The 26,945-nt window shown below is 54.1% G+C and overlaps 6 protein-coding genes and 1 non-coding gene across 7 annotated transcripts; 3 read left to right on the forward strand and 4 right to left on the reverse strand.

The window, feature by feature from the left end:
- Positions 1-259: 259 nt before the first annotated feature.
- Positions 260-5,299, forward strand: BDY24DRAFT_443999 (uncharacterized protein). Its single transcript, XM_076644814.1, has 25 exons — positions 260-379; positions 468-777; positions 959-1,100; positions 1,227-1,328; positions 1,391-1,517; positions 1,609-1,721; positions 1,795-1,891; positions 1,982-2,061; positions 2,157-2,237; positions 2,336-2,412; positions 2,498-2,517; positions 2,612-2,721; positions 2,808-2,814; positions 2,889-3,017; positions 3,100-3,168; positions 3,237-3,419; positions 3,488-3,652; positions 3,718-3,763; positions 3,828-3,912; positions 3,986-4,017; positions 4,080-4,157; positions 4,237-4,340; positions 4,422-4,813; positions 4,897-5,028; positions 5,093-5,299. Exons 2-25 carry the CDS (start codon positions 650-652, stop codon positions 5,162-5,164), a joined length of 2,571 nt encoding a protein of 856 aa, XP_076493556.1. The 5' UTR covers positions 260-379; positions 468-649; the 3' UTR covers positions 5,165-5,299.
- Positions 5,300-5,391: 92 nt separating this feature from the next.
- RRN3 (rDNA-binding RNA polymerase I transcriptional factor) lies at positions 5,392-8,776 on the reverse strand. Its single transcript, XM_076641855.1, has 5 exons — positions 8,465-8,776; positions 8,049-8,343; positions 7,632-7,930; positions 6,467-7,546; positions 5,392-6,388 (listed from the first exon to the last, which is right to left on the reverse strand). Exons 1-5 carry the CDS (start codon positions 8,735-8,737, stop codon positions 5,669-5,671), a joined length of 2,667 nt encoding a protein of 888 aa, XP_076493557.1. The 5' UTR covers positions 8,738-8,776; the 3' UTR covers positions 5,392-5,668.
- Positions 8,777-9,342: 566 nt separating this feature from the next.
- BDY24DRAFT_399611 (DDHD family phospholipase) lies at positions 9,343-13,968 on the forward strand. The gene is made up of 23 exons (XM_076641856.1): positions 9,343-9,475; positions 9,568-9,943; positions 10,131-10,166; positions 10,280-10,401; positions 10,498-10,516; positions 10,594-10,739; positions 10,820-10,899; positions 10,987-11,396; positions 11,507-11,542; positions 11,633-11,755; positions 11,819-11,851; positions 11,915-12,039; positions 12,118-12,244; positions 12,317-12,412; positions 12,557-12,756; positions 12,834-12,849; positions 12,927-12,952; positions 13,014-13,155; positions 13,226-13,291; positions 13,361-13,479; positions 13,562-13,609; positions 13,688-13,729; positions 13,804-13,968. The coding sequence occupies exons 1-23, from the start codon at positions 9,399-9,401 to the stop codon at positions 13,868-13,870; spliced, it is 2,532 nt and encodes an 843-aa protein (XP_076493558.1). The 5' UTR covers positions 9,343-9,398; the 3' UTR covers positions 13,871-13,968.
- A 30-nt stretch (positions 13,969-13,998) lies between these two features.
- On the reverse strand, positions 13,999-15,857 carry BDY24DRAFT_399614 (FtsJ-like methyltransferase-domain-containing protein). Its single transcript, XM_076641857.1, has 9 exons — positions 15,756-15,857; positions 15,643-15,654; positions 15,443-15,584; positions 15,219-15,273; positions 15,013-15,136; positions 14,883-14,935; positions 14,629-14,815; positions 14,308-14,542; positions 13,999-14,209 (listed from the first exon to the last, which is right to left on the reverse strand). Exons 1-9 carry the CDS (start codon positions 15,802-15,804, stop codon positions 14,197-14,199), a joined length of 870 nt encoding a protein of 289 aa, XP_076493559.1. The 5' UTR covers positions 15,805-15,857; the 3' UTR covers positions 13,999-14,196.
- Positions 15,858-16,546: 689 nt separating this feature from the next.
- Positions 16,547-16,682, reverse strand: BDY24DRAFT_t90. The gene has a single exon. It is a non-coding gene; the product is annotated as a tRNA-Tyr (tRNA).
- A 1,270-nt stretch (positions 16,683-17,952) lies between these two features.
- BDY24DRAFT_177308 (uncharacterized protein) lies at positions 17,953-19,221 on the forward strand. Its single transcript, XM_076636300.1, has 3 exons — positions 17,953-18,162; positions 18,242-18,502; positions 18,599-19,221. Exons 1-3 carry the CDS (start codon positions 18,153-18,155, stop codon positions 18,931-18,933), a joined length of 606 nt encoding a protein of 201 aa, XP_076493560.1. The 5' UTR covers positions 17,953-18,152; the 3' UTR covers positions 18,934-19,221.
- A 3,558-nt stretch (positions 19,222-22,779) lies between these two features.
- On the reverse strand, positions 22,780-24,676 carry BDY24DRAFT_444004 (uncharacterized protein). Its single transcript, XM_076644815.1, has 2 exons — positions 23,172-24,676; positions 22,780-23,064 (listed from the first exon to the last, which is right to left on the reverse strand). Exons 1-2 carry the CDS (start codon positions 24,646-24,648, stop codon positions 23,039-23,041), a joined length of 1,503 nt encoding a protein of 500 aa, XP_076493561.1. The 5' UTR covers positions 24,649-24,676; the 3' UTR covers positions 22,780-23,038.
- Positions 24,677-26,945: the final 2,269 nt, after the last annotated feature.

The following is a 26,945-nucleotide window of genomic DNA, read 5'->3' on the forward strand; positions in this document are numbered from 1 at the left end:
ACCGCACGACGCGACGGGAACGAACCAAACCTCTCTTTCTCTCTTCGACTTTTCGCTCGCTCTGCCATATCCTTGCCTTATCCTGCCCTATCCCACTTGCCTTATTTGCCTTATCCCACCCTCCCACCTGCCTTATATTTGCTTGAAGATCGTTGATTTGCGGGTTTCGCTGCGGCTCGATTTTCGTTACAGACTCGTTTCACCTTGCTTTGCATTCGAGGAACATTTCGTCTATTGAATGCTACCTACCTGCATCTCTCCTAGAACCCAATCTTCAAGCTGACTCTCTCTGAACCCTCAGGACGACTATAGCTGTCAGGTGGTGGTGATTCTGTTCGCTTCCAAGCTGGTTCGGTCTCTGAAGAAGGAGGAGGAAACGGTGAGCTCAACCCTTCCTTCCTTCCATCTTCTCTCGCTCGCTTTTCTCCTCCCTGGCTGATCTCTCTCCTTCTGTGTATGTTTGCCAGAGCACGAACGAACGTCTTACACAGTCAACATACATCTTTGAGCCCTCGGCCCAGCGGAAACTCTCCTGTAAAATGACGTCCAAGACGACCTCCTCTCTTCTCCCCTCCCCTGAGCTCGAGCCTCCGCTCTCTCCCTTCCCTCTTCCTTCTTCCTTCAAACCACCACCTTCGAAGTCGAGACGATGTCGGACACTCCGGACCTCGCATCACTCGGCCACGACTACGAGGAGAAGCTAAACGTCTCCCCAAAGTCGGTCGCCTCTTCGTGGATTCTTATGACCGGTCTCTCCCTATCCATCGTTTTGGCTTTGTGAGTTCTCACCTCCCAGCTTCCCTGCGGGCCTGATCTAAAGACTAGCAGTCGTGATACTTCAACGAAGTGAGTCAGCTAACCGTATCTACCCTTTCTTGCCTCCCCTGCTCGCTCTCGTCCCTCCTCTTCCCTCCCCGCCGTCCACGCGTTTCACCTCGCCTTCCCTCCTCCTTTTCAGCAACGTCCTGAGGCCTCGTAACTCCCAGATCTACGCTCCTCGCTACGAATACACGGCTGAAGAGAAGATGAGGATCCAACCACCTGGGAAGGGCTTTTTCAGCTGGATTCCTGTGCTCTGGAGGGTCAGGGAGGATGAGCTCGTGAGTTTCAAACTCTCCCCACGCTTCTTCCTTGCTTCCTGCCTTCCTGTTGGAGGGAGTATAGCTGAGACTTGAGGTCACTTTGATCTGATCGGTGCTCCCTCTTCTCTTTGAATGGTCTACAAGGTCGAAAAACTCGGTCTCGATGCAGCGGTGTTCTTGCGCTTCCTTCGACTGATTAGGACGCTGTTTCTCCTCGTCTCGATAGTTTCTCTCGGAGGTTTGATGGTGAGTATGGATGTCTAGATTACTGAAGAATAGTTCAACTGACGGCTCTTGGCATATCGCAGCCCCTCAACATCATCTACAACATGCGAAATGTCGACGCTCAGGATCGATCTGGTCTCACGATCCTCACCGTCTCTGCGGTCAGAAACGACTACCTATGGGGTTGCGTCGCTGCTTCTTACCTCTTCAGTGAGATTTCTCTTTGATCCTGACCTGCCCTCGTTCGTTAGAGATCGAGAACGAAAGCTGACTTGTCCTTCGTTCAACCCTCGTCTCGTAGCCTTCTTCACCTTCGTCCTTATCTGGTGGCACTACCGAGAGGTCATTGGAAGGAGAACCGAGTGGTTCGTCTCGGACGGCTTCTTGAGTGCTCTTCATCATCGTTGCCTGCTCGTGAGTCCGAACCTTTCTGCTCCACAGTTCGATGATCTGACCGACGCGTCTCCTTTTCTCCCCCTTCTCCCAGGTCGTTCACGTTCCCGACGAGATGCAAAGCGATGCGTCTTTAGCTGCTGCTATCGACGCTCTCGAGCCGCCTTACAAGCCAACAATGGTGTCCATCGGTACGCGTCTGGAGTTGCTGTTCGAAAGACCGAACGGTCGTCGACACCCGTCTCTCACCTTTGACTTGTTTCATCTGCTGCATACGCCAGGTCATGAAATCGGAAACCTTCCGGACAAGATTGAGGATCAGCAAAAAGCAGTCATGACGCTCGAAAAGGCTCTCGTAAAGGTGAGCTTTCTTCGCCTTGCTCCTTCTACTCGAATTGAGCCCTGTTTCTGTCGTCGATCCACCGCTGACCTCATTTGACTCCCTCCTCTTTCCAGTACCTCAAAGGAGATAAGCTCGGTTCCAAACGACCTACGGTTAGAATGGGTCCTTGGTGGAAGTTCTGGGGTCCAAAACGAGTGAGTCTTCGTCGGGAGATCAAAATGAATCCGAGTTGGGAACAACGACGAACGATACGACGTTGAGACTGATCACCTTTCTTGCTCGGGTTTTTCAGGATGCTATAGACTTTTACACGGAAGAGATCAGACTTCTCGAGGCTTCGGTGGAGGAGGAACGTCAAGCCTTTTCGAAGTGAGTTGGACGCGTCGTTTCAATCAATCTGCCTTCGTCCCTTCAGCACAGTCCGCTGATTAGTTCTTTCACTTGCACGGCCTAGGAATCGTCCCGAGAATTACGGTGAGCTTTCCTTCTTGCGACCAGTCGTCGCGTCTCGCCTCTGTCCTCGCCCTTCGTTATCGCTAATTTCTCCTCCGTTCTCGTTCTCGTCTAGGTTTCCTCATGTTCCAGAACGCAGCAAAAGCTCAAGCTGTTCATCGAGTCATTGGAGGAGAGCACACGACTGGAATCAAGATCTTGGCCGCCCCGGATCCGAAGGACATCGTCAGTCATTCCTTCGCTCCTTCCTTCCTCTCCTCAATCTCGTCTCGTCGCTAACCAACCCCTTTCTTCTCCGTCTTTCCCTCCAGATTTGGAGTGAGCGGGGTTATTTTTTCCTTCCTCGGACCAATGCCAAAAAGCGATCTGACCTTCCGTCCTCATTCTTTCAGGAAACATCGCTCTGGATCGACACGAACTCGCCGCCATGCGAGTCGTTTTCGCCGTCCTGATCGCCATCGTCATCTTCTGGTACACCATTCCGCTCGCTCTTATTTCGGTACTAGCCAACCTCGCCATGAGTGAGTTCGAAGGAGACGAACGAAGAGAACGAGCGACGCGTCTCGACTTCGACTGAACTATGTCTTTCACTATTTTTTCTAGTGGCTCAGTACGTCAAGTTCCTGGACGACTGGCAGAAGGCGAACAAGATCAGCTTCTCAGCTGTCTCCGGTCAGTCTCCGATTCGTTGAGATCGAAGCTTCTCCTTACTCACTACCCGTCCTTTCGTTTGTCGCCAGGGATTTTATCGCCCGTGCTGGCTGGGATCTTCGCCGTTCTGCTTCCGATCGCTCTTAGGGCTCTAGGGAAATACCAGGGTGCTTACAACGGCTCGGTGCTCGAGCGGATCATCCTCAAGCGGCTGTTTTTCCTCTACGTCCTCTCGCAACTCTTCATCTTCTCCATCCTGTCCGTCGTTCTCAGTGAGCCCAGCTGTCCCTCTTCCCGAATCTACCTCTCCGTATTGACACTTCTCTCCTTTCCAACGCAGACTTGATCGTCAACCTCGTTACTACGATCCAAAACCAGGACAAGGACTCGGCCACCGTCTTCGTCAAATCGATCGCTGACCTTCCTCGTGCTATCTCGGTCGCCTACCTATCCCAATCAAGTTTCTGGTTGACGTGGATGCCCATGAGAGGATTCCTCGCCTTCTGCAAGTTCGACTCAAGCTCTTGGGTCTGAAGTCGAGTACTGATTGCTCTTTTCGTTTCCTTCCAGTCGAACTCGCCAACTTGATCAAGCTCATCCTCATCTCTTCAACTTAGTAAGCTACCTTTCGAGGCCCTATGTTTAGCCCCTTCTGAACGTTTTCCGAACTTTTTTCGCAGTCTCATCGGCCAACGAACCCCTCGTTCGATGCGAAAAAGGAGTCAACCTCCCCTCTTCAAGTTTGCTCAGATATACCCCAATCTCGTTAGTCGAGTAGACAGCACCCTCTCTCGTCGTACTTGCATTCTCATCGTGACCTTTCCTCTTTTTCTCTCAGCTTTTGATCTGTGCCGTCGGACTGGTTTACGCGTGAGTGAAGAGAGGAAAGGAGGCGCGTCGAACTCGAGCTGACTTTCTCTCTTCTTCTCCAGCCCTCTCGCTCCCCTTGTCGCAGCAGCAGCCACAGTCGCGATTTTCATCTCTTCTGCTACCTTCAAGTACCAGTTAATGTTTGTACTCGTTCTTTTTCCTCTCCAACGAGTCGTCGAACTCTGAAGCTGACCGTTTGCTCGCTTCGATCCGTTTCAGGTTCGTCTACGATACCCCGGTTCAAACAGGAGGAGAGCCTTGGGTCCTTGCTATAGATCGGCTTCTTTTTTGCGTCGCTCTCATGCAAACCTTCGTCATCCTCAGTACGTCTTTCCTTCGGCTGCCATCGTTCTTTCTCGAGACCCTCGTTGACCGATCTTCCTTCCCTCTCTCCGCCATCAAAGCCGTTTCCCTCCAATCCACCGGTGAAGCAGCAAAACGAGCTTGGCTCCCCTCCGTCATCTCCGCCATCCCCGTTCTCCTCACCATTCTCTACTACCTCGTCATCGTCAAACGCTTCAAACGTCTTTTCCGAGAGTACCCAACCTTCCACGACGATCCTCGAACGGAGGAAGTCGAGAGTCAAGGTCCAGATAAAGTCCTCGCACCGGTTCACAACATTCTTCGACCTCTCGAAGGGATCCTTGGGAAACTCGACGGTGGGGAGGGAGCGGATGGAAGCGACAACCACGCCAACCTAGTCACGAACTTGGAGGCGAGGTTGAGAGGTCTTCCTTCCAGCGAGGATGCGGATGCTAGGTTCTCTCACCCTGCTCTGGATGCGAAGCTGTTTTCCGTACGTCTACCCTTGCTCTCGTCGTTCGTTCCTTTCACCTCTTCGAATTCCCTGACTTACCTTTTTCGTCGCTTCGTTCCCAGGTCATGGTCTTCGCTCGTCACGAAAAGCTTCTCGAGCAAGTCTACGAAGGTCGGGTCGAACACACGTCGGTCGAGGTCTCGGAACTCGGAAACAGAAGGAGGAGGGTAGACAGGATCAGAGGAGTCGACATTGTTCGTCCATCTCGTCTCTCTTTTTCTCGTCCTGTCACTGACTGATTCTTTTTTTCGACCCTAGGTCCCAATGGAGGAGCACGATCTCGAGTTCGACGCCAACATGGGAGATCAACGAGACTCGAGAGGTGACTGATCTTTCTCAGCTCCCTTTTTTCCTTTGCTCTCCCTCCCGTCTCTTCGTTCGGTAGATACAACGGTTTTTTCTCTTCGGATAGTCCATCACATAATCAGCTTCATTAGTCTTCATCATCCCTTTTATTCTCGGTCTTGCATTCACGAAATACATGAAGGAACGGAATCGCAACTCATCGACAACGCGTTCGAAAGTTATCACTTTCTTTCTTTCGGGAGACACGAGGATCAAAGGAGAGAGGCATAGCATGCGAGGAGGTATCAATGTGGGATTCGTCAAAAGCAAGAGTGGAGGGGAAAAGAGGGAGATGCGTGGTGTCCGAAAAGGATGCAGAGAAAGGCAGAGCAAGAACTAGATGCGTGCGTGTAGATAAATGAAGAAGAAAAGGGAAAGAAAGAGAGAGCCAAACTAGCCATACAAAAGAAAGAACAAACACAGATCAACGCGAACTACAAAAAACGGAACCGAAAAGAGAAGAGACCTCGACGCGTCTCCTCTCTCCTCTCACACCCACCTCACCTCCTTCCCTCCCACCGTCCCCGTCGCTCCTCTCCCGACCTGCAGCCCCATCCTACTAGCCAACCCCATCCCAGGCGAGATACTCATTGCTCCCTCCATGCTCTTCCCCAAACTGTTCATCTCCTCGTCGTCCTCCAAGCTTCCCAACAACCTCCCGCTCCTTCCTCCACTCGTCTTCCTCCCCCTCCTCGTGGCAGCAGCCGAAGGAGGGATCCTGTACCCCGGTTGGTCCTCCAGACTCTCTGACGTCGAAGGGAAGCGATCTCCAGCTTCGTTCTCCTCGTCCTCGATGGACACTTCCGAGTTGGTTTCGTTCGAAGAATCGTCGTCGTCGTCGTCCGACTCTCCCGCGTCCCAGTCGACGTAGATGGGTTGGATGAATCGAGAGGAGGAAGGAAGGTTGTAAGGGTCGAAGGGGAAGAAGGAGTCGAGGTCTGCTTCGTCTGAGGCTTGACCTCCTGGAGTGCTGGACGAGGGCCGGTTGTGAGCTTTGGGGACGGGGAGGTTGGTGGTTGAGAAGGAGGCGAAGGAGTTGGTGGTGAGGAGGGATGGAGTGAGGAGGGACGAAGTGGAGGAAGAGGCGTTGGTGTTGGAGTTGGAGGAGAAGGGAGTTCGGTTGTTGGCTTGGATGATGTGGTAGACGTAGAGGAAGGAGGTTTCGTTGGCGACGCGAGCGAATTGTTTGACGACGTTCGGGGAGCAGACCTGAGAGCGAAGAGAGAAGAGAAGGTCAGCAATGTGCGTGATCTCAAGACTGGTACAGAGAAAAAAGCAAAAACAAACCTTGAGAGGGTTGAAAGGACTCGACACGACCTTCTCCAACACGTCCAACCCCTTCGCCCACTGCCTCTTCCCTCCGACTCCTCGTCCAGCCATCTCCCCATCCTCTCCCATCATCTCCATCTCCCCATCCTCCCCTTCAACCAGATCCTTCCACCTGAAGCAGAAGATCAAAAACACCGCCTGCGAAACCGCAAAGAACACTCCGAACCCTCCCTGCCCTCTCACTCCAGCAACTCCATCGAGGATCTCCGGATTCAGCCTCGCCGTCTCCATCTGAGCCGCCAGATAGTGACACAGCAGGGCTACCACCTCCCTCACGCTTCCCCTCTCGACCCAGTTGGCTCGACTGACGAAGGAAGCGATGTAGCTCGCCGACGCGATCCTCGTGATGTCGGGCTGGTCTTTCTCGAAGAGGGCTCGGGAGAGGAGGAGGGATTGGAACTCCTCCGTGAAGGAAGGGCTGAGGGAGGTGAACCAGAAGAGGAGGAACTGGGTGTAGCGGGATTTGTAGGTTTTGAGGATGAGGCGATCGAAGATGTTGAGGAGGGAGGAGAACTGGGATTGACGGAGGTTCTGAGCGATGAGCGCTTGAGCGGGAGTGATGAGGAGGGAGGAGGACACGGTGTGTTTGAGGAAGGAGGGGAAGATGGATTGCTGAGGTGGTGGGAGGAGGAGGGACGTTGAGGAGGAGTTGGTTGAGGCGAGGGTAGGAGGAAGCGAGGGGACAGCGTTGGCGTCTCCGACTTTGGCGACGTCGTGGAGTTTGGCGAAATGCTCGAAAGTGGTGTTGAGGATAACGTCGAGTTTGCTCATCATCTCCCTGATGACCTTGTGCTTGGCTTTACGCTTCCCTTCGTCCTCGTCCTCCGAGAGAACGTCGGTGTCGAGGAGGATTTCGTCGTCGTCCGAATCCAGATCCTCCTCGTCCGATCCATCGTCGTCCGCGAGATCTGGTTCCTCCGGCTCGTCCGAAAGCACTCGATCGAACGGGTCCATATCCTCCAACGATCCAGTGTCGGAAGCATCATCGTCGTCGTCCTCATCGTCGTCGAGATCGTCCCACTCGATCTGAATCTCGACCTGAAACACCAAACGAGAGCTTGGTGTCAGTCGCACGCTCGAACTCTCGCCAAGTTCGGAAAAGCTTTCAGAATCGACGACTCACGTCTATCTGAATGGCTCTCTCGACGATCTTTGCGAGGACCTTGTCGGCGAGAGGTGGGCAGTACTCGACGACTCGGAGGGCGTTTCGAAGGTAGGTGAGTTGAGCGATCTTTTGGTCTCGCTTGTGAGGGAAGTGATGAAGGAGGATGGGTGAGATGATGGAAGGGAGGGTTGGGATGAGGGTGATGAGGTGGGCGAGGAGGGAGTGGATCCGGTTGTAGATCAGACCTCGAGTGAGAGTTGGCGTCGAGGAGGTGGAGGTCGAAGGAAGGGGAAGGAAGAGAGCTCGAAGGCGAGACTCTGCGAAGAGAAGGAGTTGGGCAGAGGTGGAGGAAGGAAGCGAGGATGTCAGCAGATCTTTTGCGAGCTCTTAGATATCTCGAAGAATCGAGCAAAGAAGACGAGAGCGAGAACTCACGGAAGCTCAGCCCTCTGACACAGTTGCTGACGACCTCTCCGACCCACTCCATCCTCAAACTAACGATGACTCCAATCATGGTCGTGTAGACTCGAACGAAGGACTCGTCTGCTGTTGTCCACGGTAGCTGAACGATCGCTTGGATGAGGGAAGCGTGGGTGGTGGAGGAGAGGAGGGAAGCGTGAGAGCTGAGGGCCGTGAGGAGAGGAAGGAGGAGAGTCGTTTTGAGAGGGGTAGAGGACGAGCTGGAAGGTCGAATTTGGGAGAGGAGGTCGTTGTAGGTTTCAGGGATTCCCTGGAGGAGCGAGGAAGAAGTGTTGAGAGGGGAAACGGGTGAGCTTTGAGCAACGGAAGGACGAGAAGGAAGGAGGGAGGGAGGGAGGAGGAGGAATGGAAAGGTGGTCGTGTGAACTCACATTCTCCATGTCTACGAGAGCCTTGACCACAAAGGTCCCATACATTCCCTTCTTCCAATCCTTGGTCTCTACCGGTGCGACCTCCTTTCCTTTGCCCTTGTCGTCTGGAGCAGGAGTGGAGGACATGAATCCGAGGGACCTCGCGTCGCTGACACTCTTTGTCCTCCTCGGAGCTGGACTCGCGTTCGAAGAGTCGGAAGGGCGAGAACGCTTCTTGCCGATCACAGACTGAGTACGATACACGTTGTCCAGAGGAGGGGCGAGAACAGACATCGGAAAAGGAAGAGAGAGGAGGGAGGAGGGAGGGGGAGAAGGAGAAGAAGGGAGTTGAGAGGGAAGAGCTCACTTTCAAAACTGGCAGGCGCAGCTCTGGCTCGTCGATTTTTTTCAGCGGGACTGGAAATGGGTTGAGGTGAAAAAGGGTGGTCCAATAGCTTCCTGACCTCGAAAAAATGAGTGGAATCGGACACAGGAGGGAGGAGAGGCGCTCGCTCGAACGAGCCTCGACAGGTCGCCTCCCTCCTTCTCTGGCTCACGCAGGCTTCCATTTCCCCCCTTACGTCGATACTTTCAGATCTAAGATGGAACTCCAGCTCTCGCGGTCTTAACCTCGTCACCTCCAATACACGATACTGCTGTCGTGCGAGCCTTGCTCGTCCCGTTTCCTTGCTCGTTGCTCGTCGACCCCGTCTTTCCATTTTGCGGGCAACTTCCTTCTCTCTGAGACTTCATTTCTGCTTGGATGACAAGAGATAGAACATCCTTGAACCTCAACCAGTATGACTGCACCGAGAAAAAATGTCAGCAAAAGGCTGAGAAACGGAAGCTATTATAACTCGGGGGTTCTCGAACGCCTCGAGCTCAACTTCTCCTCCTCCCAACCCTCATCCTCACTCCCTTCCACCCTTCTCATTTCTTTTCACAAACACAAACCATGGAAGTCGATGACAGCTCTCCTCCTCCTCTCGAAGTTCGATGGCTTCACTTGGGAACTCCTTATCTCGACCTCTCGTTCGTCCTCCTTCGCACATGTCCTTCTCTCCCTCCCTCTCGAACTCACTCTCTCTCTCTCTCTCTCTCTCTTCTCTGTTTCTTCTTCGCAGTGGCGTCCCCGTCTCCGCTCCCGCTCAATCCTACGCGGCTTTTTCCAAATCTGAATCCTCCCAGATGGAAACCATCTTCCTCTCCCTCTCGGAAGAAGACCAACTCGAAACCCGAACCAAGAACCCTTCCCTCGAGGATCTCGCCAAAGAGAAAGCCAGCAAGGACAAGATCGAAGCTGCCAAAGCCAAATCCAAGAAGTCTGGGAACGTTAAAGGACGGGCTGAGTTGGAACGGGAGGAGGAGGCTCAGGAGGCGGACGAGCTGCATGCGAGGGAGGAGGAGAGGAAGAGGGAGGTCGAGATGGAGTTGAAGAAGAGCGAGAAGGCGGAGGAGATTGAGAAGGAGGAGAAGAAGGTTGGAGTCCCGGTAGCGAAGGTGAGTTTAGGGGGAGTGCTGGACATACGGCTGGGTGGAAAACCTGCAAGGGAGGGGAGAAGGAAGGGGAGGAGGGAGGGGGCCGGGAAGCGAGAGAGAGCTCAAACGTCATCAGAAAGGAGGAAGCTCGTGTTTCTCTCCCCTTCGTTTTCTCTGCTGACTTCTATATAATCCTTCACTGCGACAGGATGGACTCTTCGAGGTCGACGTCAAGGAGATGAAGGTTCGTTCTCAAATTTCTCAAGTCAGCAACCGCTGAAGACGCTGAACGAATCGGCAAGGGCTGATCGACCTCGACTCCCTCACTTCCCTTCCACGTCGATGTTGTTTCGCCAGCTCTACCCCATTTTCTGGGAAAACCGAGGACCCAACATCCCCGTACGAAGAGGTCGATGGTTCTTCGACGAGAGGAGACCCTGTCCGGAGGACATGTGCGATGAACTCGAGGAGGGATATCTGTTCGTCCGACTTTCTCTCTCTGTTGCTTTCTCGACGCGTCGAACGATCGTCTCAACCACGCTGACTTGGATTTCGGTTCGTTTTCTGCGTTGTAGGAAGATCAAACCTTGGGTGGTGGGTCCTTCTTCCTCTTGCTTGCAGTCCTAGAGCGACGTGTCTCGAGCTGACCTCTTCTCGTCCACGTTCTTCAGTCCTCCTACGCCGACGAGCTTCAAGCGTCCCTCCTCAACGGGAAACAAGCTGAGGCTAAGCTGAGATTCGAACTCGTCAAGTCCAAGGAAGCAGCAGGTGGCTCGACCGTGATCTACCAAGATGCTGTGACAGCTCGCGTCGTTTCGTTCGTCTCTCTTCCTTTCCCTCCAGCTTCCTCTTTTCGAGACGACGAGCTGATAGATCTTCTTGTTCTTCTCGACATAGTGAGAGCATGACTTCGCGACTCTCTTCGACACTCTGGACAGCTCTTCGAGCTGGAGGATCGTACTCTGCGGGAACTCATGGTTCATTCCTCTCTCGCTCTCTCTTCCTTCTCTCCCCCTCCTCTCAACGATCCTGACCTTCGTCTCCTCTTCCTTCTTTCGATCCAGTCTACCGAGGCTACCACGCCGCCCTCGTCGCCTTCCACCCACCTAACGCCGTCCCCGGCGGATCCTCCTCCCAACCCTCCACTCCCACCTCCCGCCCTCTCTCTCTCGTCGGCTCGACCACGTCGGCTCGTCCGTCTTTCTCTTCTGGAACCGGGACCGGCACCGGCACCAACGGAGCTCGACCCTCCCTGGACGAGTTCAGGAAGAGCGTGCATGACGTCGGGAAGGAGTTGAAGGATGGCGGGAGGGAGATTGTCGAGAAGGGGTTGGACGGGTTGGCGGAGGTCGGGGAGAGGTTGGGAGGTGCTCTCGAAGGGGAGGGACAGGATGGGGATAATCCGGTGGAGGGAGTGGAGATGCCGAATGTGCAGGATAACGGGGAGGACGAGGAGCCTGAGGCGGCGGAGGTGGTGAGTTGTTTCGTTCCTTCGGAGCGGACGCGTCGAGAGCGAGAACGAGAACGAGAACGACACCGAGCTGACCTTTCTTCGTTCTTCTTTTCTTTCTATTCCTCGATCAGACGGATCTCATTCTCATCGTTCATGGAATCGGACAGGTAGGAAGCTCGACTTCTCGTATCGATTTGAGCGAACAGAAGACGCGTTTCGAGAGGCTGATCGTCTCGTCCTTTCTTTCTCGTCGACAGCAACTCGCCACCACCCACGAAGGGTTCAACTTCGTCTACGCTGCCAACATTTTACGGAAAGAAGCTCAGAAGCAAGCTCTCAGTCCAGCGCTTGCGAGTATCATGAGGGATCGTCAGGTTCAGGTTCGTTTCATCTCCCCCTCTCCGTTGTAAAACGACACACTGATCCCTTGTCTTCTTCTACAGTTCCTTCCCATTCAATGGAGAGCTTCCCTCAAGGTTCGTTAACTTCCTACCTCCTCCCTCCCACGCCGAGCTGACCTCTTTTCTCTCTTCCCTCAGCTCGTTCACAACGCCGCCGAAGCTCAAGAGGACCTCGACCACGATCTTCACAACGAGTTCACTCTGGACGATGTGACTCTGAAGAACAATATCCAATATGTCAGGGAGCTAACCAACGCAGTGCTGTTCGTCCTTCGTTCATCCTCCATCGCTCCCTTAAGACGACGGACGCGCCGTCGCTGACCTTCTCTTCTGCCTCTCAGGATCGATATCCCTCTCTTCATGAGCTCCCACAAGCAATCTATGGTCGAGGCTGTGTCGATGGAATGTAACAGGACTTATAGGAAGTGGTGTTTGAGGCATCCTCAGTTTGCGCAGACGGGGAGAGTGGTGCGTCGTTCTTCTTCTCTTCCCTCTTTGGCTCCCGTTCGGTCGCTGACCTTCTTGCTCCTCTTCTCTCAGCACATCATCGCTCATTCTCTCGGATCAGCTCTCGTCGCCGATATCCTTTCCGATCAGACCACAACCTTTCCTAAGCTTCCTTCGCTGCCGAAACAGGTTCGTCTTCTCTTCACTCCTCCCTTCCCCCGTTCGAACCTCTATCTCCCCTGTTTTCCTTCGTCGCCAGGTTCTTTTCCTTTTCGTCGCCTCTCCTTCCCTCAGTTCGATTAGACGCTCACGCTAGCTTTCTCTCATCTTCAGGTCCTCTACGAAACCCGAGATCGCTTCATCTTCGACACCCACTCCCTCTTCCTCGTTGGTTCGCCCTTGGCCCTCTTCATGCACCTCAGACAGGCTCAGCTCGTTCCTCGTCGAGGTCGGGAGAGGACGAAAAACTCGCCCCCGGATGAGGCTCTCGACAGAGCTGGAAGGTTCGGTTGCCTCGCTGTGGATTCGATCTAGTGAGTCTCTTCGTCCCTTCCGCTCGACGCGACTGAGTGTCTTTGAGCTGACCTCGCTTCCTTTCTTGTTCTCGAAGTAACATATTTATGCCTGTACGTCTCACATTCGTCCTTCTCGTATCAACTTGGACTGACTACTGCATCTCTCTCTCTCTTCCATCTTCAAACAGTCGGATCCAATCGCCTACCTTCTCAAGTCAGCCTCCCTCCCTCTCCTCCTCCTCGACTTGTTCTCTGACCTTCCCCTTCTCTCACAGTGCCACCGTCGACTCAAAGCTAGCCAAGCACAAAACTCCTCTCGCCATATCGCAGGTGACTGCAGGGGTTATGGCGTCGCTGTCCGAATCGGTTGGGAGGGGAGTCGGAACGTTGAGCAAAATCTTCGACGGAATCCCCAATGTGCGTCCTTCCTCCCTTCCATCCCCTTTCTCCTTTCGTCGCTGACTCGACACCTTGTCTCTTTCAACAGCCTTTCGGAGCTGCTGCCTCGCCGTCCAAACGACCGCAGACGATTCGACTTCCTAGTGGATTGGAGGTGAGTTGAAGTCAAAGTCGCAAGAGCCGAGTCTCGTTCTCGAGCTGAACCTTTCGCTTGTTCTCGAAGCTTTCCGGCCCAGCTGGATCTGAACGATTGAGAGGTTCGGTGGGAGAGAGGAGGTTCTCGGCTTTGAACCCGCATGGGAACCTTGATTTCTGCCTCAACTCGGCGGGATCCATTTCGGAGTGAGTCCACGTCGACGCGTCTCGTCCTCCTCTCTTCCTTTTTGAAAGACGTTTGCTGACACCCTTTCTCTTTGGTTCGTAGATACGTCGACATGCTCACGAGTCACGGGGACTACTGGGCCGACAAGAGGTCAGCCTTCTCTCGTTCTCGATCTTTCTCGACGACGCGTTTCCCTTTTTCTGACGTTCGCTTCTCTCCTTCGAACAGTTTCGCTGCTTTCATCTTGGCAGAGATCTTTGCTAGTAAAGAGTGAGTCTTCCTTTGTCTTCCGTCTCTCTTTCGAGCAAAACGAGCGCTGACCTTCGACCTTTCGAATCGAACAGGGACCTCGTTCGAACCGGGATGGGAGCTCCCTCGTCGCAGGGAGAGGATATGATTGGGAGCCTCTGAGCGGAGGAGGAGGAGGAGCGGAGCTGTGGGGTGGTGGTTGATCTTACTTAGAGAGCTTCCAAATGTCTCGTTAATCTTGATGACTTTACGAATCTCAACCTTCGTCGACGAGGCGAGGAAGGGAAAGGCGACGCAGAGAGAGCATCGCATAGCAACTGATCCAGCCCGATAAAATGATGAGCTAGCTTGAGGCTTCCTCCTCGAATGACGACGAGCTCTGTAGAACGACGAAGGGAGGGGAGGCGGAGACGAGACGGTCGAAAGACGCGTCTCAGAATCGGAAGCGACGCATCAAGCGACGAACCTGCTTCCTTATGAGCCCTCGCTCAGTCCCAGGCACTACAACACAAAGACGACGAAGACCGCAGCGGGTCAGCATCGGGTTCCGAAGTGATATCGGGGCGAGAGAGGAAGAGGAAGAAGACGAAAGAACTGACCTCAAATCCCCTCCTCCAACCCAACCCAAGATCTTCCTCCTCTCCCTGTCCTCCTGCCCGCCCTCCACATCCTCCGAACCAGCTAACACCGGCGGCGAAGCAGAACTCAAGAACGACGGATCCGTGAACGCCTGCATCAGCGACGCGTTCGTCCCCTCCTCGATGCTTCCGGACGAGGAGAGGTACGACTCGAGGCTCGGAGGGGGCTGGAACCCTTTGCAGACGATGAAGGCCTCTGCGAACGATCGAACCAGTGAGGAGGAAGCGATCAGCGAGTGGGAGATACGAAGAGAGCGAAAGAGAGACACCCGCGAGACTCACCACCACTTCCCTCCCTCGAACTCCTCGGTTTCCTGATCCAAACGCCTCCTGTCTCTCCAGCTGCTTCGGGGAAGAAGGTTCTCATTTGAGAAACGAGGAACTCTGCTCTTGGATCTTGATGAGTTCGGAAGATCTTGGCGATGAAGGTGCCTCCTGGAGCGAGGAGGTGGAGGGTGATGGAGATGGCCTGGCGAGGGAAAGAAAAAGAGATGAGCCTCGAGACGGGTTGGACGAATGGAACGAGACGAACGCACAGCGAGAAGGAGTTGGGCTTGGAGATGAGCGTCGAGAGTGTGGAGACCGGTCACTTTGAGATCAAGCGGGAGAAGGGCAGAAGAGGGTCAGAAGAGGGAAGAGAAGGAGAGGAAGGAAACTCGAGCTCACCGTCAGGAGCTCCGTCGCAGATAACGAGTTCAGCTTTCTCCCCGTCCATAGCAGCGATGACCTTTTGAGCAGTGGAGAGGAGAGTGATGTCTCCCATGATCTGAGTTACTCCTGTCAAAGGGGCCTGTTGACCACGAAACCAAGGAGGAACGAAGAAGTGAGCTCGACGGACTTGGGGAGGGGTGAGAGCAGGACGACGATCTGACCATGGGTTGAAGATCAACAGCTACGATCTTGGCAGGTGGTAAGGAAGAGTCCTGGCTGTAGGGTCGAACGTATTAAAGCGATCTTATCAGCAAGCAGCTCGTCGAGATGACCTTCGAGTCTCGAGCTCAACCTCTCTCCCTCCTTCCCCCCTCCTCCCTCGACGTGCTCAGACCTCCTCCTCTTCCCTCAACCTAAGCCCAATAACCAGAGAACAACGACTCACTTGAGCTCCTTCAACAAGACCTGACTCCAACTTCCAGGAGCCGCACATAGATCTACCGCCTTGGTGACCTTTGTCGCAGGAGGGAAGAGGTTGAACTCCTCGGAGAGGTGAAGAAGCTTGTACGCGGAACGAGCTCGGTAGCCTGAAGGTAGGAGTCAGATTTGATTACTTCGGAACACGTGTGAGAGAGAGGTTCGAACCTTCGGATTTGCCTGAGTGAAAGAGGACGAGGCGAGGTCAGCTTCGACGTCTCCCTTCCTTCCATTCTTCTTCGAGCTCAATCTTTCAAGCCCTCGAACGAAAAGGAACTCACTCAGTCGGTAGTAGATATCTCGACCGTCAACTCGACTCTTTTTGGCCATCTTGGTGTGAGTAAAGAACGGAAGTCTGGTGGGGTGGGAGGGCGAGGCAAGGTCGTGGAGGAGGTCAAGACTCGACGAAGTTCAAGGAGGCTGAATTGGGAGAGCGTCGTCAAGGAGGGAGAAACGTGTCGGTCTGCTTCAAATTTGAACGTTGTTCTCAACGGTCCCCATATGATCTCGATCTTCTTTAGCGAATGTGATTGATCGTGCCAGAAAATCGAGATCCCTCGTCCCTAGGAGCTCTCGAGGCAAGCAGAGGAGGGAGCACACGCGCGGGGGACTCTACGAACGAAAAGAGCGGGGTGGGTGCCAAACGAACGCTGCTCACGACCGGTTCCTACAAGAAAATCTGCTTCCAAACTTCACCGCGCTCTTCGTTCCAGTCTACTTCAACGAGTCCTGAAGTCGAAACGCGTCGCCAGAATTTGGGAGTCCCTTGGGAGAGAGTCCGGGGGGGGCACTGTTGCAAAGCCTCTGAAACCCTCTCTCCAATCCCCCCGCTCGACGGGAATCGACTTTGCTCGTCTTCCACAGGCTCAAACAGGTTCAAAACTTCTTCCAATTGGTTCGGAGAGTCTCAGGGTCAGGAACATGTAGCTATGACGCGTGGGGAATGTGTAGGGCGTGGTGGGGAGGCGAGGGAAGGCGCGTCTCCCCGTTCCCTCTCGCGCCCCTCTCCCACTCGAGCCAAAAAGAGGCTGCCTGGCACATCTGTTTTTGAGAGAGGTGGGCAGCAAAAGAGTCCCGTCTCTCGGGATCGAACCGAGTACCTTCGGTGATGTGTGTCGAGATCCTGACCTGGAGATCAAGATCAAGAAGAACAACTTTTGATGATATCCTTTACAAACCAACGCTCTGCCAAGGTGAGCTAAGACGGGAACTTTGTATTGATGAACGTCAGCGTCGAATTAGTCTATAGAAGGGAAACCACTTTCCCAGTTCACCGAGGAGGACGACAAGAGCACGACGCGTCGTCGAGAGTTCGACCTTCCTCTCTTCCTCCGTCCGCCCTGTGACTCCTGCGATCCTCAGTAGAGCTCCTTGCTGACCCCACCTTTCTCACTTTCTTTCCTCCCTCTCAGATCGGCTTTGGTTTTTCAGAATCTGCTGGGAGATCCGAGCTTCCCTCGTCCTCCAAGCGTCGCTATTGCTTCTTATTGAAGCGTCGCCTTCCGCTGTTCCTCCTCTGGCTCTCGTTTCTCGCGCACTTGTCTCCTTCATCATGTCTGTTTCGGATATGTACGCTCCGGAGTAATTTACTTTCTCTCTCTCCCTCACGGACTCTACACCCTTTCCGTACCCTTCGTTTTAGCGACGCGTCTCGTTTCACTTCTCTCTCGTCGTCGCTTTTATCTTCTCGTCCCGAATTACTTTTCATTTCGTAGTCGGCTAGGTGGATGTTGTATCCCCTCCAGATGCCTGTTCATCTCGACTTCGCTCATGTTGCAGGGAGGAGGAAGGAGAGCAGAGGTTGAGGTCCGGACGATTTTCAACGGGGAGGAGGAGGGAGAAGAACTGAGAGAGCGGGGGGCGACTGGGGAGGCAACTGGGGAGGGACAGTGGGGGTCTCCTACCAGAAGGGTCTTGATGTACGAGGTGGCTCAAAAAGAAAGAGGTCCCCGCGCCTCGGTCCTCGACGCGTCGAGAGTTTGTTTTGAAGAAACGAGCCAACGACTTGGTCCCTTCGCCGTGCCTGCTAGAAGAGACGATTCCATCAGATTCAGGATCCATGTACGTGCGGTCAAGCTTAGTGGGAAGCGTGCTTCTTTCAGCCTGCTACAAAGGAGAGGATACTCGAGCTAAGCCGAGTGGCGAGCCCAACTCGTTGTCCTTCCTCGCGTCGCTTCTCTTTCGAACAAGCGTGTTTCTTCCGATGAAACGTTCGAAGGCAGGAAAGAGCATTACGTTCTATCTATCTCAGAAGGGAGAAAGCACGAGTGTATAAAAACAAACCGAAAGGAAGGGGAGGGAGAAAGAGGACAGCGAGAGGCGAGCTAGCGCCTGTATAGAAGGAGAAGAGCGAGGAGTTGTATTCGGAAGCAACAGAAGATGGACCTATGCCTCTCAAAAACAAGGGCTGGGTCTGAAACGAGTCTGAAGCCTGAAGGAGGAAAAGGGGCCCGCAGGGAAGGACACGTTGAGGTCAACTCTCGCGTCGCCTTCCTTTCCTCCGACGACCACTCCCTCGCTCTCGCTCCCACTCCCCACCTCCTTTTCCTTTCCCTCTCCTCTCTATCCTTTTCTCTCCACTAGAGTACGACTCCCAATCAGCTCTTGGGCTGAACAGCTCTTCCTCTTTCGATTTTCGCCACTGTACCACCTCGTCCACCCGTTCCCCTTTCGCCACCATGATGTCCTGTTCGTTCTTTCTTCTCGTATCCGCCTGCCCTTTCTTTCTCTCACTGACTTCAAACCAACCTGCTATTCACAGTGCCAGTCCCATCCACCCTCAACGCGTCCAACTCTTCAAGCCTCTCTCCTTCGTCTTCCTCTTCGTCGTTCCCGATCTTCGTCAAAGTCCCCAGCGGTTCCTCCCTCTTGCTTCAGATCGACCGCTCCGATACTCTCGCTTCCCTCTTCGCTCGGATGGAGGACCGTCTGGAATGGACCATGATTCCTGCTTTCGCGAGGCTTCAGACTCTGGATGGACGAACCCTCGTTTCGATGGGAAGCCTGTGGCAGCAAGGAGTCGCGTACGGTCAGTTCTCGCCTTCCTCTTCCTCTTCGTCGCACGAAACAGGTCGACGAGCTTTCGGAGCTTACTTGACTCTCGGTTGTTTGAAACTTTGCACAGATTCGACGCTGGAACTCCTCTTCCCTGTTCTAGGAGGAGCTCCAACAAGACAAGACGACTCGGAGTCAGATCAGGACGACGATCTTCCCAGGCGTTCGTCCATCTTACCCTCTTCTCTCCCTCCTTTTCGGGCAACGATGTGCTCAAGAGATACTAATCTCTTGAACATCTCTTCACGTCTCAGTTCCTCCGCCGAGCAAGAGGCCCAGGTCGAACGCCTCTCTCTCAGCGGGATCATCATCAAGCAGAGGCAGGGAGGACGCCAACCGACGTTCATCACATCTTCCACCACCACCACCTCCTCCTCCTCGAACTCAGCCTCGACCTCGACCTAATGCTCAACGACCTCGATCTCAGTCCACAACTTCGGCTCCAGGCCTCACCACCGACGATGACTCGATGTCCTCCGCTTCGTTCGATCCTCCGACTCCCAGCCTCGACTATCGACCTCTCCCACCACTCCCTTCCACCTCGAAACCAAGGGTATCCTCCCCTCTCGCCACCCTCTCTCGTCTTCCTCCTCAGTTCAAACACTCAACAACCGAAGCGGAAGTCACCAGGTCGTCGCGTCCTCCGTCGTTCGTCAGTGGGCTCGGATACGGTCAACATCAGGAGCGAGAATGGGCTCGAGCGGCAGAAGAGGGAGCTCTCGTCAATGGAGACGGAGATGACGTCCTGGAAGAAGGTTCTAGCCGTTGTGGGGACGACTCGGGTTGGGTCTCGTTGAGGGTGTTGGTGGGCTCCTGCACGAGGGGAGAGTGGGTAGAACTAAGAGAGGTGTTTCTTGAGTTCGAGGGTGAAGTGGGGAAGGAGGGCGAGGCGAAAGAGGCGTTGGGGAGGAGAGAAGAGGTGGCGAAAGAAGGACGAGGACGATGTTTTCCTTGTTCTTGTTGATTCCTACGGCGATGAGATGAGAGAAACTACTTCTTGGCGACTTCCTACGACGACGATCCTGAATTCCGAGAACGAGAAGACGAGAACGACGGGAAAACGAGAAGGGAAACTGAGAAAACGAAACGGTGGCTCGATTGACGGAGCAAAAGGCCTGGATCAAGAGAAGCGAAAAGGCGAGCTACTTATACTAAACTCAAGCGTTACCTACCGTTACCTATGCAAGCCGCTCCGCCGAGGAAAATGACTGGAAGAAGAATGAAAGACCAGCCGCAAAACCCAAAAGAGAGAACGAGCGAAACCGAAACCAAGGAAGTCTCAAAGGAGTAACCAATCGAGCTGAGAAGAAAGATCTACTAAACCAACACGGAATCATCTCTGAGTCAATATCAAAAAGGAAGAGAAGGAGAAGAGAGAAGTGAAGAGAAGAGAGGGTGAACTAAACTACAAGGGAAAGAAGGACGCGACGCGACGAGAAATCTGAACGAGAGGGAACGAAACACCGAGGCCGTAGAAGTCAAGAGAGCTAGTCAAGCGTAAACTAAATTCTCGTGAATCCCAGAAGTGACTTGAGAGAGAAAGAGAAAGATCAAGAAAGAGAGGAAAGGTGAAGGTTCGGGAGCCGTCGACGCGTTCCAGGGAGTAAGTCGAAGCTCGCCGTGCGAGTGGGTCCAATTCGAGAGCGAGGAGGACTCAAAGATATTTGACTGATCGAAGCAATGCTGGTTCGGATCGTAGGGAGGTCGCTGGGTCCAGTCGTCAAGGAGGGAAGTCGAGGAGAGATCGCGAAGCGAGACGTTGAATACCAGGCTAACCACCTCACGCCACCACAACTCCTTCCTTCCCCGAGCAGTTCGCCCCCGAACGATGTCCCTGGATTCAACGTCGAATCGGTTCCTCGACGACGCTTTCTTGCCGTCCTTCAGGAGGTCGCACTTCGCCCCTCCCTTTCCATCCTCCAACTTCGACCTCCCCTCTTCTTCAAACTCCCACGCCAACTCCTCGTCCTCCTTCACACTCCTACTCTCGTCACCCAGACTCTCATCCCCCCTAGCCATGCTGCATCTTCCCCTTAGTCCGTCGAAGCGAAGACAAAAGGGCTCGTCGTCGGCGTCGGTCGGTTGTTGAGCTCGGTTTCTTTCTTGTGAGTCGAGTCCCGCATTCTTGTCGTCGAAATCGATCCTCTCTCTCCTTCTCAGGTGATCTGGATTCGCAGTGGCGAAATCACCCTCCGAGATGACTTCCATTACACGCTCGAAGGTCGCGATGGGCTGGACGAGGTCGAGGAGGAAAGGAGGGCTGAACGAAGGATGAAGCGGAAGGGATCTTCGTTGATCCATCGAACGACGTTCTTTGGAGGATGGAGTCGGAGTGACGGCGACCGAAGGAGGGGTTGTGTAGCCTTCATCTCGTCTAGGGTCGTGCGATCCTCCGTTTGAAGCCGGGAAGGTTGTTTTCTGGACGTGGAAAACGGCGTGCTCGAGCTCAACTTCTCCTTCTCCTCTTCCTCCTCCCTTCTCACGCATGGCCCTTCCAACTCCCTCCCCCAACATCCTACTGACCAAACCCTTCTCTCCCACATCTCCCACCTCTTCAGCATCGACATGCTCCATCGGTTCATCGACCGTCTCCCTTGGAACAACTCCAACGCCTTCCTCCTCCCTCGTCTCGGTCGATTCTGCTTCGACACCTTTCTTGGAGGCTAGGAACTCGAAGACCTTGGAGCGAGACGTCGCTGCGCACAGCTGAGGAGCATCCGAAGAAGCTGTTTTGACCTTTGTGAGTCTTGGTTCTAGCTGGAGGGTTTGATTGACGGAACCGAGGGTTGGGCGAGGAGTCGACATGGCCAGGGAGGTCGATCGGAGATCGTTGATGTCGAAGAGCTGGTTGGTGCCGAGTTCTGAGACGAGTGGAAGGTCTTCCGTCTTTTTGGAAAGGCTGGGTTGACTGCTCGACTTAAAGATGAGGCTTCGGGTTTGGCTAAGACCTCGAAGTCTCGCCCTTGTTCGACGTGTCAATTCTCCCTCCTCCCCTCCCTTCTCATCCTCCTCCCTTCCTCCTCCAACATCTCTCCTTCCTTCCCCATAATATCTTGCTACCCTATCAAGCTCAACGTCCAAACCTTGAGTGCTGACTCGCCCGCTTTCCTCTTTGTCTGCACAGTCTCGCCGCTCCTGCTCGAGGCGAAGCAGGTTCCGAATCACCTCCCTTTCCCGTTCCTGGAGAGCGCCGACGACGAAGGGCCTTCTGTCCTCTGGATCCTGGAGATCTACTCGGATGCGTCGGGCTCCTGATTTGGGTGAGTCGGTTCGGTCATGTCGTCGTGAAGGCTTGGGTTCAAAGGACGCGTCGAGGGTCGATGTCGGAGTCCAAGTTGCGTCGGGCGGGACGGTAGCCTCCTCGAGCCTGTTGTCGTCGACGGGAATGTGGGAGACGGTGCTGCTGGAGAGATGGGTGGCGTGTTGCAGCTTTGGATCCTTCCCAGGCGTAGCGTCTCTCCTTCTCTCTCCAAGCTCCCCGCTTCCGCCCTCCTCCGCTCTTCTTCTCTCCTCAACTTCCCTCCTTCCTTCCCCTACATCTTTCTTCGGCTTCTCCTCCTCCCCCGGCATAAACCCATCACTGACTCCCTCTTCTTCTTCTCCAGGTCTCCAACTCCAATCTCCTTCCTCTTCCTTCGTCGGCTCAGCACGATTCAACTCCACCAGATCAGGATTCAAACAGTGCTCCTTCGAACCCCGACTTTCCGTGACTCTGCTGGGGGCCGACTCTTGTGATCCTGGCTGCTCAATCGAAGGTACGTCTACGATTTCCGAGGACTCCGAGTCCGTCTCGTCTTCTCCTTCCATCCGCTGACCTCTCTGGTCGTCCTCCCGTCCTTCGCCCTCAGCATTCCAAGTTCTTCCTTCGACGACGTCGGGATCCTTATCGCTCTCGATGGTCTGTTGGGACTGCCTGGCGTCGAGGTTCGGCGATGGAGGTGAGTGAAGTTTTGACGCGTCGTTCGTTGCATCTCTTCCGTTCTGACTCTCGTCCTCCTTCTTGATCTCGGTCAACGAAAGGCTCGAACTTGCCTGGGACCTCGGCTGTTCGATTGAAGGGTGCTCGACCGTGTCCTCGAGGAGATGATGGGTTCCGTCTTGTTCTGGTGAGTGGAACTTTGACGTCTCGACCTCTTCTGCTCGTTCGATTCCCTTCGAAGACTCCTCCGACTGACTCTCGACCCTTCCGCCGGTGGCTCCTCGAAGATTTGACTCGGGTCTGGTGTAATTTGGCGACCCATCGACTCCAATCATCTCGGGGTTCTCGGATCCTGGTGAGTCCGACGTCGACGCTCCTGTCCTCGTCTCCTGGCTTCTCGTCTGCTCAAGCTGACCCTCGACCCTTCCCTCGCCTCCTCTCTCGACCAGCTTCAGTTTGTCCTCGAGTCCGGCGCTTTGGATTCTTGAAGAGGAGCTCGTATTCTGTGGATGCTGAACGTCTCGGCTGGGGAGGGACGTCGTCGTGTCGGGCTTCCTCCCTGGCTGTTCGACCGCGTCCGTCCGAATCAAGCTAGACTCCTGGAGAGAGACGCCCGACTTGAAAGGAGGTATGTAGATCTTGGAAACCTTTTCGGAAGCTCCGTTGTCGTCCTTGATTCGGGGCTGAGAACGATGGGGGTGTTGTTGAGAGAGGGAAAACTGACGGACCTCCTCCTCCTTCTGCCTCGCCAACCAGTCCATATCTCGAGCTACCTCCCTCCCTTCCACGGCTCCAGCGGTCAACAACACTCCATCTCGTCCCTCGTGCTCGATTCCCTTCGCCCCTGCTTCCTCCCAACCCAACTTCAACTCATCGAACCCTCCCTCCTCTTCCACCTCCTCAACTTCTTCCTCCTCGTCGTCGCCGTGCTCCCATTCAGAGACAGCTTTGTCGGCGTACTCTGAATCCATCGTCTCGTAGTCGAATTGGCTGATCCTAGACGATTGATTCTCCTCGCGAAGACGGAGGAGCTCGGGAGGCGCGCGGAGGTGTGAAAGGAGGCGTGGGTCGACGGGGAGATTGACGAGGAAGACGAAGAGTTCGGGATATCCAGGATCCCGTACGTCCAGACCTTCCAACTCCCTCAGCATCTCGCCAACTCGGCTGACCTCCTCCTCTTCTTCCTCTTCCTCGTGCGACAGCCCTCGGAACGACTCCTGCCTCCTTTCCCACTGCTCTTCCTCTCCGTCTCGTAGCCAACGTTGGTATTCATCGGCATCGTTGAGTCCTTCGCTGGTTTCGTAGCTTGATGGTAGGTCCTCGATCGAGAAGAACTGGGAGGGCGAAGGACGGGAGGAGACAAGGAGAGTGACGGGAGACGCGTCGTGGAATTGGTGCTCAGGGATGCTGTTGGATTCGACGAGATAGGACTCCTGTAAGTTCAGATATCCCTCCTCCTCCAAGAGTTCGAAGCCGTGCCGATAGTCGTAAAGCTGCTGCTGCTGCTCCGTTCCCTCGCTGACTCCCTCGTCCCACTCTCCCTCCCTCAGTCTACAACCCTCATCCCAATACAACGCCTTCATCGCCGCTGACCACACTCGATCACGATCAAAGGGTTCCTCCATCGAGAACTGGATTCCTCGTTCCTCCTCCAACTCCCCTCCGATCCCTTCCCTCCAAATCAACGGCAACCCAATCCAATAAAGCAGGTCCGCTGTCTCTCGTCGAATCACTCCTCGTTCTTCAAGGTCGATGGCGATTCCAAGGAAGATTCGGTCGTACTCCTCGAAATCTTCCCGACTCATCGTGAGCCTCCATCTGGAGTCGGCGATGAACTGCTTGAGTTGTTCGGCGGGAGGAGGGAGGGTGCGAAGCGGGGATGGGTAGAGGTCGAGGAGCGTGGATCTGAGTCGTGCCCAATTCCTGTTCTGGAAGTCGGGAAGGGTTTCGAGGAAGAGGGATTCATTATTCGTCCAGTATCGAATGCTGACTTCGCACTTCTCCTCGTTGCTGAGTCCGTAGACTTCGTTCGTGATCATCTCAAACTTCTCCAACCAGTCCGAGACGTCGTCTCCTACTCCGTCAAATCCAGGAGGTCCTTCTTCGTGGCCGAAAGGAGGAAGCTGAAAGTATCCGCTTGAGTGGGAGGAGGTTGTGTCTCTCTGGGCGAGAGAGTGGAGATCCGAGACGCGTCGCGACATGATGGATGTTTCCTTTTGGTTGCTGGGGATTTCCAAGCGAGAGTCGAGAGTTCTGGTACCTACGGAGGAGGGAGATAGGACTAAAGCTACTATAGTTAACCAGAGCAAAGCTATGATGAACCGAGGGGGCGAGAGGGAGAGTAAGTAAGTCGTAACTACGGGACGGGAGACGCGACGCAAAACGGAACTAGATAACGAGAAGGGGTCGAGAACGAAAATTACCGAGAACTGTGATAAGCCGAGATGAGAACGGGGTGGAAGCGGATGTGGTCGAGAAGATAAGCTATTGAGTCGGAGAATTAATCGAAGAGCCGAGAGACACTGGAAGAGGCGCGAGAAATTAGACGATCGAGAACGAGATTGAGAACTACTGAGGCAAAAGCTACTGAAATCGAGGTCCGAGACAGGTGAAGACAAGCTTGGAAGTTCCTTGGCGAGAAGCTTCCGATTCCTTCTTTGTGGTGGCGAAAAAGCTACCTTTTTGGGGTGAGAGGTCGAGAGACGAGTCGAAGGTGGGATTTCCCGAGACTGGGATTGAGGGAGGGAGAGAGAGTTCAGAGGGATGAGCTGATCAATGGAAGGGGAAGGAGAAGCCGAGAAGTGGGTGGGTTAGGTCGGTAGAGGTACGGTTGGTGTGAGAAAGGTGGATGTCGTTCGGTCCTTACACCCTCCACCACTTGTGGGGACGACTCGGGTTGGGTCTCGTTGAGGGTGTTGAAGGGCTCCTGCACGAGGGGAGAGTGGGTAGAACTAAGAGAGGTGTTTCTTGAGTTCGAGGGTGAAGTGGGGAAGGAGGGCGAGGCGAAAGAGGCGTTGGGGAGGAGAGAAGAGAAGGACGAGGACGATGTTTTCCTTGTTCTTGTTGATTCCTACGGCGATGAGATGAGAGAAACTACTTCTTGGCGACTTCCTACGACGACGATCCTGAATTCCGAGAACGAGAAGACGAGAACGACGGGAAAACGAGAAGGGAAACTGAGAAAACGAAACGGTGGCTCGATTGACGGAGCAAAAGGCCTGGATCAAGAGAAGCGAAAAGGCGAGCTACTTATACTAAACTCAAGCGTTACCTACCGTTACCTATGCAAGCCGCTCCGCCGAGGAAAATGACTGGAAGAAGAATGAAAGACCAGCCGCAAAACCCAAAAGAGAGAACGAGCGAAACCGAAACCAAGCAAGTCTCAAAGGAGTAACCAATCGAGCTGAGAAGAAAGATCTACTAAACCAACACGGAATCATCTCTGAGTCAATATCAAAAAGGAAGAGAAGGAGAAGAGAGAAGTGAAGAGAAGAGAGGGTGAACTAAACTACAAGGGAAAGAAGGACGCGACGCGACGAGAAATCTGAACGAGAGGGAACGAAACACCGAGGCCGTAGAAGTCAAGAGAGCTAGTCAAGCGTAAACTAAATTCTCGTGAATCCCAGAAGTGACTTGAGAGAGAAAGAGAAAGATCAAGAAAGAGAGGAAAGGTGAAGGTTCGGGAGCCGTCGACGCGTTCCAGGGAGTAAGTCGAAGCTCGCCGTGCGAGTGGGTCCAATTCGAGAGCGAGGAGGACTCAAAGATATTTGACTGATCGAAGCAATGCTGGTTCGGATCGTAGGGAGGTCGCTGGGTCCAGTCGTCAAGGAGGGAAGTCGAGGAGAGATCGCGAAGCGAGACGTTGAATACCAGGCTAACCACCTCACGCCACCACACCGTGGTCGTTCTCGAGGATTCGAACGAGGAGGAGAATCAATCGTTCGTCCTTCGCCGCGTTTCCGAATGCTATCTCTCTCTCTCTCTCTCTCCCTCAAACTGTGCTGATTGTCAGTTTCTTATTCTCTACTTGAACAGAACGCGGATTCGATGGATCTCGATTCCTCTGACGATCAGTTGGATGACCATGATCCCCGATCAGTTCCTTCGGTTCGTTCTCTCCCCCTTCAACCACCGCGCTCATAACGGAATACTGATGATCTCGCCTTCTTTTCTTTATACTCTGTCACAGCGTGCGCTGAGGGACGATGCGTCGGACGAATACGAGGTGAGGACGTCAACACTCTGCTTTCGTTTCGAACGCTCGCTGACTCGCACCTTTCGATCTTCTTTCCCTACAGTCATCGGACGACAGTTTCGACGAGGATCCATCTTCTTCCGATGAGGTCTACGACGCTTCTCTCGTCAGTTCCATCACTCTGCTGCAGTTCGACTGGGAGCGAGTCGACGCGTCGAGCGAGGCTGACCTCTTCTGCTTCGCTTCACTCTCGCAGCTCGTCGACGTCGATCAACCCGAAAACTTCGATCACTGGAAACGAGG

Source organism: Mrakia frigida (genome assembly GCF_051309035.1).
Source record: "Mrakia frigida strain ATCC 22029 unplaced genomic scaffold BDY24scaffold_33, whole genome shotgun sequence".
Taxonomy (NCBI): Eukaryota; Fungi; Basidiomycota; class Tremellomycetes; order Cystofilobasidiales; family Mrakiaceae; genus Mrakia; species Mrakia frigida.

What these genes read in the sequence shown, in the direction of transcription:
- BDY24DRAFT_399611 (XM_076641856.1), top strand. Translation starts at nt 9,399, where the DNA reads ATGGAAGTCGATGACAGCTCTCCTCCTCCTCTCGAAGTTCGATGGCTT. An exon ending in GTGACAGCTCGCGTCGTTTC is followed by an intron (nt 10,740 to 10,819) that starts GTTCGTCTCTCT and finishes TTCTCGACATAG; the next exon opens with TGAGAGCATGACTTCGCGAC. An exon ending in TCTTCGACGGAATCCCCAAT is followed by an intron (nt 13,156 to 13,225) that starts GTGCGTCCTTCC and finishes CTCTTTCAACAG; the next exon opens with CCTTTCGGAGCTGCTGCCTC.
- BDY24DRAFT_399614 (XM_076641857.1), bottom strand. Translation starts at nt 15,804, where the DNA reads ATGGCCAAAAAGAGTCGAGTTGACGGTCGAGATATCTACTACCGACTG. An exon ending in CTGCGACGGAGCTCCTGACG is followed by an intron (nt 14,936 to 15,012) that starts GTGAGCTCGAGT and finishes TTGATCTCAAAG; the next exon opens with TGACCGGTCTCCACACTCTC. An exon ending in TTCGAGGGAGGGAAGTGGTG is followed by an intron (nt 14,543 to 14,628) that starts GTGAGTCTCGCG and finishes GATCGTTCGCAG; the next exon opens with AGGCCTTCATCGTCTGCAAA.
- RRN3 (XM_076641855.1), bottom strand. Translation starts at nt 8,737, where the DNA reads ATGTCTGTTCTCGCCCCTCCTCTGGACAACGTGTATCGTACTCAGTCT. An exon ending in CTCTCGTAGACATGGAGAAT is followed by an intron (nt 8,344 to 8,464) that starts GTGAGTTCACAC and finishes TCGCTCCTCCAG; the next exon opens with GGAATCCCTGAAACCTACAA. An exon ending in TGTCAGAGGGCTGAGCTTCC is followed by an intron (nt 7,931 to 8,048) that starts GTGAGTTCTCGC and finishes TTCTCTTCGCAG; the next exon opens with AGTCTCGCCTTCGAGCTCTC.
- BDY24DRAFT_444004 (XM_076644815.1), bottom strand. Translation starts at nt 24,648, where the DNA reads ATGTCGCGACGCGTCTCGGATCTCCACTCTCTCGCCCAGAGAGACACA. An exon ending in GCAGAAGGAGGAGGAGGTCC is followed by an intron (nt 23,065 to 23,171) that starts GTCAGTTTTCCC and finishes CCTCCTTTCAAG; the next exon opens with TCGGGCGTCTCTCTCCAGGA.
- BDY24DRAFT_177308 (XM_076636300.1), top strand. An exon ending in GCAGCAAGGAGTCGCGTACG is followed by an intron (nt 18,503 to 18,598) that starts GTCAGTTCTCGC and finishes AACTTTGCACAG; the next exon opens with ATTCGACGCTGGAACTCCTC.
- BDY24DRAFT_443999 (XM_076644814.1), top strand. Translation starts at nt 650, where the DNA reads ATGTCGGACACTCCGGACCTCGCATCACTCGGCCACGACTACGAGGAG. An exon ending in GCCGTCGGACTGGTTTACGC is followed by an intron (nt 4,018 to 4,079) that starts GTGAGTGAAGAG and finishes CTTCTTCTCCAG; the next exon opens with CCCTCTCGCTCCCCTTGTCG. An exon ending in GGATCAGAGGAGTCGACATT is followed by an intron (nt 5,029 to 5,092) that starts GTTCGTCCATCT and finishes TTTCGACCCTAG; the next exon opens with GTCCCAATGGAGGAGCACGA.